Source organism: Diabrotica undecimpunctata, chromosome 4 (assembly GCF_040954645.1).
Source record: "Diabrotica undecimpunctata isolate CICGRU chromosome 4, icDiaUnde3, whole genome shotgun sequence".
NCBI lineage: Eukaryota > Metazoa > Arthropoda > Insecta > Coleoptera > Chrysomelidae > Diabrotica > Diabrotica undecimpunctata.
In genome coordinates this window covers 19,732,704-19,747,054 of record NC_092806.1, presented here as the reverse complement: position 1 = coordinate 19,747,054, position 14,351 = coordinate 19,732,704, and the positions used below count along the sequence as shown (strand labels likewise).

Below are 14,351 nucleotides of genomic sequence, written 5' to 3'. Positions count from 1 at the left end.
CAGGCTAGCCAACATTCTCAATGCGAATAGTCCCAGCTTCGATATAAATTTAATAGCGAATTTATTGAAAATAAATCACATACTAAGCCAAAAATATTAAAAAACAAATAATTCTTAGTATCTAATTTAACATTGTGTAATGTATTCATTACTAATTTGCTCGAAAATATTTCTTGTGTTTTAAAATTATTAAATTATTTATAACCGACAACGCCGCAAACCACTTTATTTCTGTTCCTAAATTTATTTCAGCAAGCGCACGATTAGTTTGGATTTTGGATTAGTTCAAGTTTGGTCGGGACCGGTATGACCTCGTAAGACTTTATTTTTGTTTCCAGTGTTTTTGTAGTGTGTGATTTGTGCAGAGTGCAATGTACTCGAAGTTCAAATAGGATATGGCTGAGCAGCACCGTGAACCTCCACCTGAGCTCGAGTTGGAACAGCAAATTCAACTCATTAAGAAACAACAACAATTACAACATCAGATCCTCCTGCAACAGTTCCAACGTGAACAACAACACTTGGCTGAGCAGCATGAGCAACAACTGCGCCAGCATTTGGAGCAGTATTGGGAGAGACAAAACCAACTGAAGGAGCTGAGACAACGTGAGCAGCTGGAGATTCTTCGAAAAAAGGAAAAACATGAAGAAAGTGCGGTCGCCAGTACAGAAGTTAAACAAAAACTGCAATCATTTCTGCGACAGAGGGCTTCGGGTATCAAGGGGTCCAGACCTGAAAACTCTTGTTGGTAAGCATTTAACTTAATTTTTGGGTTCAAAGACCAAAGGATAACAGATAACAGCTGATTTGGTGGATTCTCATTATTACCAACCTTCTAAAATTAAGGCTATTTTGTTTGTAAACATTGATGACAAGTGCACATTATTGTTCTTATTAAATCTCTGTGATTCTTTCTATACAGGTAGCCTTGAATATGTGTTCAATGCCCTGATACTCTCTGGGAAATGCAGTTCCAAACATCAATTCAATGTCAAATATTAAACCAACAGGTCCTAAGATTTCCGAAATGTGAACAAGCAGGACATGTGTTTGTGTCTTGGAGGGAAATTTGATTTGTATCTCTTCAAAACTTAGGAACTCTTTATGTGGTGTTGATTTAAAGAAATATCACTGAGATTAAAATCAAGTTTTTTAACAATAAACATAGGAGTCATTCAAAGAATTACTAAATTAAGATAGATAGACACATACTAAAACTCTAGGTCAATACCAGAATTAAACCTACATAAAGTATTGTTAATTTTCAAACCCAACTGACAAACAACATAAAAAGCAACAACATGTTATATCATTCTACCAGATTATTTAGATCTGCACATAATTTCAAAGTAATTACACATAATTAATAAAACAAAGTATAAATTTAAACAAAATGTGACCAACTCTGTCAAATGTTTTTTCACTTGACCTTTCTCTTCAATATTAGTAATAATATAGCTCTTCTAAAAAGATTGACATTTAAATAAAAATAAGATAGCTTAAGCCCAATTGGCAAATGATCTCAGTAGGAAAAGTGTATTAGATTTTTTCATCATTCATTATATTATACCCAAAGTGAATACTTCTTGTATGTATCTAGATTTAAAAAATACTCATTTATAATACTTGTGTAAATACAATCCATAATCCAAAATGAGGAGTACATTTATTACATTTGTCAGGAGAATGTTCAAAATTGTCGTAATCAATTATCAAATGTGGTATAAAAAGTTATGGGTGTGAATGAAACATTCCAGCTCTTTTGTAGATGGTATAATATAATATTGTCTCTGTATAAATATCAGTTATTGCAACACAAAATCTAATAGACTGATACAAGTATAGGAACATGGTTCTTCAGCAATAACCTTTTTATTGTTTACATGGATTGGGTATTCTATATTGGAGTACTACCAGGGCCTCTTTGTTATCGGGGTGCAAATAATAGATTATTAAGTGAGAAGAAAACTGAAAGTTGGCTGAATCTGAACCAGAAATTTCTTCAATCCAATAACAGTGACATTTCTAATTACCTTAGAGATTAGAAGTTGAGAGTATCAACCTAGAATTTAGATTTAGATTAATTAGAATTAGAAGTTAGATGTTTACCTAGAAAAAAAGCATTAGTATAGTTGTTTTTGATAACAAAAATGTAATGTATCTTGTATGTAAGATAAAACTTAAATATTATTGCATATATTGACAGTTTACATATTTACTTTACAATGAAGGTACACTGACGATTGGCAATGAAAAGTGAAAACAATAGCACTGGTCTATTCCTTAATTATCTTGTGAATGCATACGGCCTGCCCAAATCCACATTGTCTTTGACCTTAAGATGCATAGTGGTGTTTGATAGGCCAGGGTAAGGAGATACTATCAGCAAGACAATCTTTTCTGCCTTTTTCTCTCTTCTTGATTTGCCCATATTACAACTAGAGTGAAATTGTGCCCTCTGTACTTTAAACATCCATGGGGGTGGAGTCCGAATACCTCTCAGGCACCTGGTGTACAGTATATCACTTGAAAATTTCAGGCCTGCGATCTGTAAAAGAAACTACTTTATAGAAAATCCTGTTTTTAGGCAAAATTTAATGATTTATAAAGGATCCTATAGGTCCTTAATGTAACATTGTCTGTCAATCAGTCTATGTGATAATTCTTGAGGAAGAGTATTAGTCTTGAAATTTGGTAGATACATTCCTCTTATAGTTTTAGTAATTGAGTTCAAAGTCAGTGGGTCTTCCTGTTCACCTTAGACATTTTCTTTTAATTTAACAAAATGTAGAGTTTTGACACTGGATACATACAGTTTATTCCACATGAATATACATCTATTTTGGATTATAACAACAAATAGTTTATTGTGTAACTTAAGAAGTACAAAAGTAAATTGCTCTAATTATTTCAATAAAAAGGATCTACAGTCAGTTTGACATAATATGAAAAAATGTATTAAATTGACATAATTTACTACTGATTTCTAATAATTTCAAAGAGTGTGTTTGTTTATTGAAGTCAAAAATACCAAGATGTGTTTTAGATGTAGATAACTTTATATTTAATCTACATTATATTATATTTAATCTACATCTACATCTACATTTTATCTATTCATAAGAGTATGTGAGATGCACTCTGTATTAATGAAACAAAACTATCAGTTTGGCAAGAAGCAAAAAGTGGAAAAAGCAAACAAAATGTCACACCATACAAACCTCACTGACACCCAAAGAATATGAGTCTTTCCTAAGGTTGTAAATTTGAAATCTGTGAGACTATATATAAAATGCATGAAAAGAAAAAACATGTTTCTTTAGATTTAGGGTTATAGAAATTAACAGAAAGAAATGTATTTGAAATTTCCAGAATAAGTCTCTGGAGAGTTTTGAGACAGATTAGTTTTAAGTTCAAAAAGGAAAACAATAGAAAGGCTTTGTGTGAAAGAGTCAAAAGCAATGGAGTGATCAAGATTAATATTTATATTTCTCTTGGAATGTCTGCAAATAACAAACTCATATTGTAAAATCTTCTTCTTGTAGTTTCTTCTCCTATCGGAGGTTGGCTATCATCACAGCTATCCGTACCTTATTGGCGGCTGCTCTAAAAAGATCTACTGAGCTGCAACTATACCACTCTCTTAGGTTTCTCAGTCAGGAAATTCTTCGTCTTCCTATGGATCTTTTACCCTTGATTTTACCTTGCTATATGAGCCTTAATATCTCATATTTCGCACCTCTGGTAATGTGGCCTAAATATTCCAGCTTTCTTGTTTTGATATGCTTTATGACCTCACAATCCTTTTGTAGCCTTCAAAACACTTCTGCATTTGTAACTCGTTGGGTCCATGGTATTTTCAAAATCCTTCTATAGTACCACATCTCAAATGATTCCAACTTCTTTATGTTATCCACTTTTAGTGTCTAGCTTTCCATTCCATACAACAAAGTCGGGAACACGTAGCATCTTAAGACTCTTATTCTCAGATCCAGAGGAATCTATTCACGCTAGTGTAAAACTGATATAACAATACTTTTAAAATTTAAATGAAGACCATTCCTACTACTCCATTTGTATAAATGATCAAGATCAGCTGGTAAAGACAATTGATCTCTAAAATCATCAACCACCATCCATAACTTCAAGTCATCAGCAAACATTAAACACTGACTACTTAAAAAACAACTAAAAATATCATTAATGAATATGTTGAAAAAAATAGGTGATGTGTGTGTCCTCCCTGAGTAACACCTAAGGTGACCATTATTGACTCTGAAATATTACCAGCAATCTTAACTTTTTGACTATGCTCTGATAAGGAATTTTTGATCCATTCAACAAACTGAACATTAAATCCCACAGAAAAGCAATTTTGCAAGAAGAATTTGATGATTAACATGATCAAATGCTTTACTGAAATTGGTATATATAGCATCCACCTGTTTTTGACCCTCTATTTGCTTCCTAAGCGCAGACTGATAAACTAAATTATTAGTAGCTGTAGATTTTTTTTGCACAAAAACTATACTGAGACTATAAGATAAGTCCACTACACAACCAAGGTAGCTGTTTAGCTATCAAAAAATCAAACACTGTATGTACTGCAGACTGAATGCATATACTTAAATATTTTTCATTGTTTTCCTTCCGATCTCATTTGGATATCGGTACAAAGAAACTCTTCATCCAAACATCAGGAAATAAAGATGACTGTAATGAGCTATTAAATAGCTGATAGATATTGGAAATCTGAAGTTTATTTACTCCAGGGGTATAGACAGTTAAAAAGAAAATAAGTCCTTGAACAAATTATCACTTTCTTGGCCATTAGAAGCAGACTGACCACTGTAAAACATAGCATTTGGTACTCTCTGATTAGAATGTTTATCATTAACATATTTCCAAAATGGATTGTTTTTCTGGACTCAGCATAGATACCTGTAACATAATGATTAAAGCATATACCTGACAAACTTTTGCATTTTGTCCTAAGAAGAGAAACTTTATAATAACTGGCATCAGTACAATATTTCATATATTATACAATGAGTGAGTATACCTTTTCCCACATGTCAAAATTCCAAGTTCATGGGAAAACCATTTAGGAAAAGTTGATGTCCTGCATCTCTTCGGAGGTATAAAGTAGAAAATCCCTAGTTAAAGAATTCCATAACATATTAGTTAAAACAATAATATCATTGTAAGCCAAGCAATCCTACTAATTAATGGAGCCCAAAAAGTTATTAAGTTCATTGTAATTATTCATAGGTAACATTCATAGGCAATATTATGTAGATTTGAGTTCATTAGAGGATCATTCGCTTTTACAACATTTAGTTCCCTATTTCTGGAAAAAACCAAATCCAAAAATATGTTTCTCTCATTTGATATAGAATTACATATACCTATATACAACAATATTTTAACTAACCAAGTATGTGAGCAACATCCACAGCTGGATCTCCTCCTGGACAATGAACCAATACATCATACTCATCATTAGACCATAATGTGTTTGGTAAATTATTGTAGTCACCAAATATAGGGATATTAACAGAGGGAAACAGCTGAAAAAAATTTTCAACTGAGTGGCAGTGTTGGATATACTTAACACTCATGAGGCATTTGAAAAGGAATGTTCATAAACACCCTCAATAACAAATTGAGACCCATGAAGATGACACAAAATGTAAAGCTGTGCTGTGCGATCTTCAATGATAGGAATTATTGTTAATGAATATTAGAACTCCACCTCCGCTTAATTTCTTACTTGTTCAACTGTTTCTATCACTTTTATAAATGTTAAAACCTTCACACTTTAATTCACTATCCATTATGTTGTTGGTTAAGTTACTTTCAACTAAAATAGTTATATCATAAGAGCAGCATGAAATACTTTTAAGGAGATCAAAAAGTCATACATAGACCACCCACATTCTGGTAGTATAAAATTACTGAGATAGAGACGGTTGGTACACCACTAAGGAAATGAATAATAAAGTTAACTTCTGCAGATATTCTTTCCATTAATTCCTTTTTAGCAGCCTTGTATGCATCTTGTTCCATTTTTGTCGGATCCTTGGAGATCTTGAATGTTCTTTCACAAAGTTTACATTCAGATTTAGGAGCTAATTTAACTGCAGCATCATTACATATGACTTTGACTGGCCAAATTAAACAAAACTTAGAAATCATGGCATATGATAAATTCTAAAATGTTACCTTATTGCTTACAGACATGAAGTCTGGAGACTTCGCAAATATAACTTGATAAAAATTAAATGACTGGTCACAGCCATTGGGAATTTCGTTATGAGTTATTATTTATGTTAAGACGAATCTACACTTGAGTTCGAATCAGTTAGATTCCATTAAAATACAATCTTTTTTGAATTTTGCATATTAAAACTGAAAAGCATGTTCTTTCAGATGACCCTAATAAGATCTTTTAGTTTTTATAAACAAAGCTGCTATCAATTTAAAAAAAAAGGGACTAACTTTGTCCCAAATTGTCGTAGGTCAACTTTTTTTCTTTCAAATTTGTAAAAAATGCGGGCCTTCTAAATATGAAAAAGTAATTTTCTTGCAGGCAATGGTTAAAAAGTTATTCTAATTGTTTATAAGCAAAAAATCAACTTGTTTTTGCAAAATTATTTTGCGATATTTAAAATACTTTTTCTTCATTTTTTTTTGATATTGTTGATAGAATAATCCTTCTTTCATAAACTATCCTTAGAATTAATGTAATTCTATCATTTTCTGACTTATATTGTTGCAAAAAAATTTAATTTGGGATAAATAAATTAAATAACTTTTAAACTATTTGACCGATCGCTTTGAAATTTTGGTCATATTTTAATAACTACAAGACCCAACATTTCGTGTAATATGACGATTGTAAGTTTATTTTTAAAAAGGTTATTAACATTTATAAAAAAACTGAAGTTTCTTACTTATTTTGCAACTTTAGAAGCAACAAATGAGGATCAAAACATTTGAAAAACGCCATTTTGAACGTTTTTATATGACTTATTTAAGTATAAGTTGATTGCTCTTAAATTTGCTTCAAATGCTTCACTTTTTGCTAAAAAAGTGAAAATTTACCGTTTTTGATCTTAATTTGTTAATAACTATAAGTAAGTCAAAAAAATCGACTGCAGGAAACTTATAGGGTTTTGTTACAGAACAACTGTCATTTGCCTGGCCGGTTTAATGTCACAAACATAGTACTTTTTTGCTTATTTCCCTGGCCTATAAGAATTCGAAAACCGAATATGTCTGAGAGACCTCACGTCTGTCATTATCCATTAATACGTATTTCATTTGTGCTACAGAAGTTAGTCAAAAGATCTCCGTTTTTATTCCTGATCATAGATAAATATATATAATGTCGGTTTACAACGTTCTTCGACGTCTTCCGATTTCCAATCTCCATCTCATTATATCGTTCCATAGATCGTCCTCCAGTTCTCTTTCTCTGATTTCTTTATCAACTCCTTCTCTCCAACTTCTTCTAGGCCTTCCTGGTCTTCGCCTACCTCTTGGTTGCCATTCAAGAATTTGTCTTGGTATTCTATTCTCCGGCATTCTCCTTACGTGTCCGTACCATCTGAGTTGTGTCGTTTTGATGTCATCAACAATATTATGTGTAACCCCCATGATTTCTCGGACTCTCTCGTTTGTTATTCTGTCGCGTCTGGAGATTCCCGCCGAGCGGCGCCAGAAGTCCATTTCTGTTGCTCTAAGCATTTTCTCTGTTCTGTCTTTTAGGGGCCACACTTCGCATCCATATGTTGTGATACTTTTTATTATGGTGTTGTATATTCTTCTTTTATTTTCTTTAGAGATGTTTTTATCCCACAGTACGCTGTTCAGTAAGGCTATGCCTTTCCTTCCCTGAGTATTGCGTTCCTTAATGGCTGCATCCAATTTTCCGTCCTGAGTGATCTTTACTCCTAGGTATTTGTAGTCATCACATAGTTTGATCTCTTGATTTTCCTCTACGAGAAGGTTATGTTGATCTCCTCCGATACTCATGTACTCAGTTTTTTCCATGTTCACTTCCAAACCCCACTCTGTAAACTCTTCTAATAGTTTTCGCATCATGTAACTAAGGTCTTCAGAGTCCTGTGCGATGATGACCTGGTCATCCGCAAAGCACAGAGTGTACAAAGTTAAGTCTATTAGTGGTATGCCCATATTCGTACAGTTTTTCTTCCACTTGTTGAGTGCTGCTTCGAGGTATATTTTAAATAATGTTGGGGATATACAGCATCCTTGTCTTAGTCCTTTAGTCACTTTGAATCCCGGTGTTATCAGATTTCCTGTTTTAATTCTTGTTGTTTGTTGGTAGTACAACGTTTTTACTGCTTCAATCAATTCTATATTTATATTTGTTTTCCCCAGTGCCTCCCATAATTTATCAAGCGGGATACTATCATATGCTTTCCTAAGGTCTACGAACGTCAGATGGACTTCTTGGCCACGAGCAACTTTCTTTTCAATTATCCGGGTAATAGAGAAGACATGGTCTATTGTAGATCGACCTGCACGAAAACCAGCCTGTTCTTCGGCTTCCATATCTTGGTATTCTTCTTCTATTCGATTTTTTATTATTTTCCCATATATTCTGCTAATACTACTAGTAACTGCAATTCCTCTATAGTTTTCAGGTTTCGATTTATCTCCCTTTTTATGGATGGTGCTCATATGCGACTCTTTCTATTCCTCAGGTATTTTATGTTTATTTATGCATTCCTGGAAAAGTTGTCGTAGTCGTTGCATTAGTATTTTGGGTCCATGTTTAATAAGTTCCGGAGCTACATTTCCTGGGCCAGGTGATTTGCCATTCTTTAGATGTCTGCATACGGTTTTGACTTCTCTCTCATTTATTCTGATTGGTGATCCTATTAGCCTGACGCCTTGTAAACCATAGTTCTCTATCTGTTTGAAGGGCTCTCTTGTCTCTGTTAGTAAATCTTTAAAGTATTCTTCCCAAGTTTGCGGTGATATGGACTGGATAATATCTCTTTTTCTGTTGTTTCTTAAATTTTTTAACAGTTTCCAGCTTTCTGAACTTTGGCTTCCACCAATGTATGTATTTAGCATAGTGCATTTGTTTTCTCAGGATTCATTTTTCTTTTGGCATATTTTTCTTCTGACCATCGCTTGCATTTTTTTGTATTCGATTCTGTCTTCCACATTTCTTGTGTTCAGATATTTTTGATACAATTTTCTTTTCTGTGTTATTTCCTGCGAAATATCTTGATCCCACCAATATGGTTTTTGTTGTTCGATCTTTTCATATCGCCCTAGTGCTTCTAGGGCAGCGGCGTGTATACATTCTTTGATGGTTTTGTATAACTGATTAACATTCCTAGTATTATCTTCCGTTTCAATTAGTTTTTTGTTCCAGTCTACGTTTATATAGTTTTCTAACACTTTCTTGGTGTAAACTATTCAAATTGTATCGTACTTCTTGTACTTTCTCCTTTGTATGGTTATCTTGCGGCGTTTTCTGTTCTCTTTTATGTGGAAATGCAATATCTGAACGTAAGAGGTAGTGGTCACTGCCGCAAGTGGGTCCTCTACATGCTCTTACGTCTTTCGTTTTCAGTCGACTTTTTTGTTTGAGGATGACATAAGTAGTCTATAACTGATTTTAAGTTTCGGGTTTCCTGAGTCCACTATATAGATAAATAATATAGTATATAGAAATAGTATATATTTCTCTTTAGAAATATAGTGATTCCTGATATTCATTACATCCACTCAACACGGGCGTTGATGTTGTATTGATTATTCTGTATCACCACTAAGTATATAAAAACTAGTGCCTTACTATAAATCGAAAATAATAAATACACATCTAAATAATTTCCTGTATTAATCATGTGAAAAACTTAAATGTTTAACTTCCTGTTTTTGTAATATCGAGGTTTTAGACTTTTTTTATATGATTTTCGACATTTATTTCATATTTTCCCGCACGTATATACCTCACACCTAATTACCGATTGATTATTTTGCTCATCTTTGTTTCTACAACCACATACCTATTTAAAAATCATCAAGGTAAAGTCGAACTTCATAATTGAAGATTGATTACAAAAACATTTCTGACGTAGGCGAGCGAGTTATAAATAAACCTGCTATTTTTAAGATATTTATAAACTGTTATCGTTGAGGATACATGAGTTTATCGGTACCCAGCTACATGTGAGACTTTTTTCAGTTACTGACTAAGTAAATGTATGGATGAAATTATCAGTTTGAGAGATTGTAATTTCGGTTTAGATGATAAATTCGTAACTTTTTGTGTACTGCGTAATATTTGATTGCAGATTGTCTACAAAGCTAGTTAACACATAAATAAAGGATTTATTTTGCGTAAAATTTTTGTAAAATGGGATTTTATTTACGTAAAAATATTAGCTCTCATAAAAATATTAGGGGGTTCACAAACATAATTGCGAATTAACACGTTTGCGTCCCCGGCTATAAGTTGGTGTAAGTAATCAGATATACGAGTATGTTTTTAATGTTGTTTTGCAAGACATTGATAGTTGTGTACACTTTACCAGCATTTATTTGCAATTTTATCAATTTTGACATCGTAGATCATAGAGTGTGGACTAATGAACTAGTCAACGGGCTTCTGCGCTTAATGAATCCACACTCTAGTGCTAAAAATGTAACCATATACCAAATTATTTATTCATTTGTTTAGTGAATACAATAACTCTAGATTTATTATCTTATCTTAGTTTAGGGATTATTATCCCTAAATACCAAAATGAAATTTGCTACACTACTCTTAAAGAAATCTTAAGTGGCTATTCAGATCATATTGTGATCTATACAGACGGGTCAAAATCACCAACATGTACAACCAGTGCTTACTTTGTACCAAAAATGAAGATTAAAAAATCATTTATTTTAAATAATCAATCCAGCATTTTTTCTGCTGAAGCATGTGCTATATACAAAGCCCTTGAATTGTGCTGTGAAAACCAGTGGAACAAAATTGTCATATGCAGTGATTCACTGTCAGTATTACACTCCTTGCAAAACTTTAAATTCACAATAAATAGCAATATATTCATATTAGAAATTTTTCAACAGTTGGCTAAATTGGTTAATTACGTGGCTAAAGGTTTCAAGCCAAAGCCGTTAAAAAAAAAAAAAAAAAACTCTAGATTTAGTGAAAAACAAAGTTTAAAACTAGCTAAAGTTCTAAATAATTTTAATTATGTTCTTTGTGGTCTATAAATTCTAACAATTTGGTTTCTTAAAAATGTAAAATGCCTTCCACGTGCATACATGTGTTAATAAGTGGAAAGAAAATCTTGTGATACCATTTAAAAGTATTCATAGAAAAAGAATGTAATACACGGTTGGCTTATTAGCCGTCACAGGTATTAATGCATCCATCATTCGCACACCTGGAGATCGTAGTATATACACAACTAACCAGACACTATTTGTTTTGTAATAGATGATTACTCAGGTGAGATTATCCGTCACACCTGATATACAATTGTAAGGATTAAGTAGTCTTCTTCCTGACACTTTTGTTTAGGTAATAATACTATTCGATAATATTGCATTCGATATAATTAACAACATTAATTAATAAAATTATAAAACACTAAAATACCGGAAGAATGGAGAACGAACGAACTCGAATTAAATCTACTATTCAAAAAAGGAGATAAAAATCAGCCAGAAAACTACAGAGGTATAAACTTGTTAAATACTACGCTAAAACTTACGATTAAAAGTTTACAAGTGCTAATAAATCAGGAGATAAGTTTAGCAGACAGTCAAACATTTGTAACCCTCCTTCACAAACTACTAATACAGGTATGGCAAGAACGCGCGTTACCAGAAGATTGGAATACTGGAATTATATGCTCCATACACAAAAAAGGAAACGTTCTTGAATGTTCCAACTTTAGAGGGATTTCCCTTCTTAATACAGCATATAAAATTGTGTCCCTGATACTTAACGAACGACTGGTATACTGACAATATAATAGGATCCTACCAAAGAGGCTTCTTGAAAAATAAATCTACCATTGATGACATATCATCCATCAGACAAATATTAGAAAAAACGACGAAGTACGACATAGACTGCCATTACATCTTCGTAGACTTTAAGGCAGCGTACGATACTATTGACAGGTCCCAATTATATTCGGCGATGATCGAATTAGGAATACCAAAAGGATTGGTAGAATTAATTAAAATGACAATGATGAAAGTCGAATGTAAAGTGTGCGTACAAGGGGATGTTTCAAAACCAATTAAAACCAACAGAGGACTGCGCCAGGGAGATGCGCTATCATGCACGCTGTTCAACCTAGCGTTAGAAAAAGTTATGAGAGATTCGGGAATAAACTTAAAAGGTACGATATATACCCGTAGTATACAAATAATGGCATACGCTGATGATATCGTCATAATTGGAAGAACCCAAAATGAAGCAGTGGAGGCTTTCACACGTATCAAAAATGCCGCAGAAAACATCGGACTTCTGATTAACATCCAGAAAACTAAATATATGCCGGCCATATCAAGAATTCAACAAAATAACTTAGAGGTACAACACGAAACGATAGAAATGGTAGAAGAATTCTGCTACTTAGGATCACTGGTAGACTACAAAAATAACACATCCAACGAGATAAAAAAAAAAGAATATGCGTGGCTAACCGCTGTTATTTTGACCTGGCCCTCAACTAAGAGCAAGAAGTATGTCAATAGCAACAAAGTGCAAACTTGATAAAACAATAATACGCCCCCAGTACTATAGACTTTTTGGTGATGCAGATATTGTGAAGACCATCAAAATAAACCGCCTAAGGTGGGTGGGCCACGTTATGCGGATGGATGAGAGTGATCTCACTAAAATAACTATGCTAAACAGGCCGGTCGGAAGAAGAAGAAGGGGGCGACCTAAACTCAGATATCTGGACGATGTACAGGAAGATCTGAGGGAGATTGGAGTGAGGGGCAGGAAAAGACAGACATTCGATAGGGAAGGATGGAAGAATGTTTTGAAGCAGGCCAAGGCTCACGAAGGGCTATAACGCACACTGATGATGAAGTTTAGCAGATGAACAACAGAATTTTCGTAGTGGAAGATCGTGTACAGATGCAATATTCGTTATAAAGCAAATTACTGAGAAATCACTAGAGTATAATAGACCAGCATTTCTGTGTCTGATCGACCTAAAGAAAACGTTTGACAGAGTAAGACTCAAATATGTAATCCATCTTCTGTATCATAGAGAAGTTCCCCTAAATATTATAAAAACTATCTAAAACATCTATCAAAACAACAAAATGGAAGTCAGAATAGATGGACAACTTACAGAACCTATAGAAATAGGCAGCGGAATAAGACAAGGCTAAATTGTTGTGCCCCATGCTCAATTTGATTCATGGATGAAAACATGAAAAAAGGATTAACAAAGGAAGAGGATACAGAATGGGAAACAAATAAAAATACTCTGTCGCAGACGACGCAATATTGATGGCCCAAGATGAAGATAGTCTGCAAAGACTGGTCCACAGATTTAACATAAGAGCAAAAGAATTTAATATGACAATCTCATCTCAGAAAACTAAAATAATAGTAGTCAGTAAAGAACCAACCAGATGTAAAATAGAAAAATGGCATCAGTATTGAACAAGTAATGAAAATAAAATATTTGGAAATTACACTGTCTAGCTATGAAGACCTGTAAAAAAGAAGTGAGAGATCAAGTACAAAAAGCAAATAGACTGACAGGATGACTTAATAACACTATATGTCGAAACAGACATATTAACACTGAGATGAAGTCAAGAATTTATAAAGCCAGTCATCATCATCAACTAGCCTCTAACGTCCACTGCTGAACATAGGCCTCTCGCATGCTTTTTCACTTAGTCCGATTTTGCGCTATCTGAATCAAATTTGTAGTCTTTCTTTTTATGTCATCTGTTCATCTCGTTGGGGGTCGACCTCTATTTCTGTTAGCTTGTATTCGGGGTCTCCATTCCAAAATTCTTTTTGTCCACCGGTCATCAACTGATCTTGCTACATGACCTACCCAGTTCCACTTTAGTGTTGTTATCCTTTCAATAACGTCTGCTACTCCTGATCTTTTGCGTATAGTATTGGATTGGATATTCTATCACGTAGAGAAATCCCTAACATTATTCTCTCCATTGCCCTTTCCGCAACTTGTAGTTTACTCACTGTTGTTCTTGTGAGTGTTAGGGTTTCTGCGCCGTATGTCATCACTGGCAATATACACTGATTAAATACTTTTCTTTTCAGACACATTGGAATC

The 14,351-nt window shown here is 33.5% G+C and overlaps 1 protein-coding gene across 1 annotated transcript in view; it reads left to right on the top strand.

Annotated features, from left to right (window-relative positions):
- Nucleotides 1-260: 260 nt before the first annotated feature.
- HDAC4 (histone deacetylase 4) overlaps nt 261-14,351 on the top strand; it is a 168,858-nt gene continuing 154,767 nt past the window's right edge. The window contains exon 1 of the mRNA XM_072529089.1: nt 261-748. Coding sequence (XP_072385190.1) covers nt 396-748 — 353 coding nt within the window. The 5' untranslated portion in view covers nt 261-395. The remainder of the gene's footprint in view (nt 749-14,351) is intronic.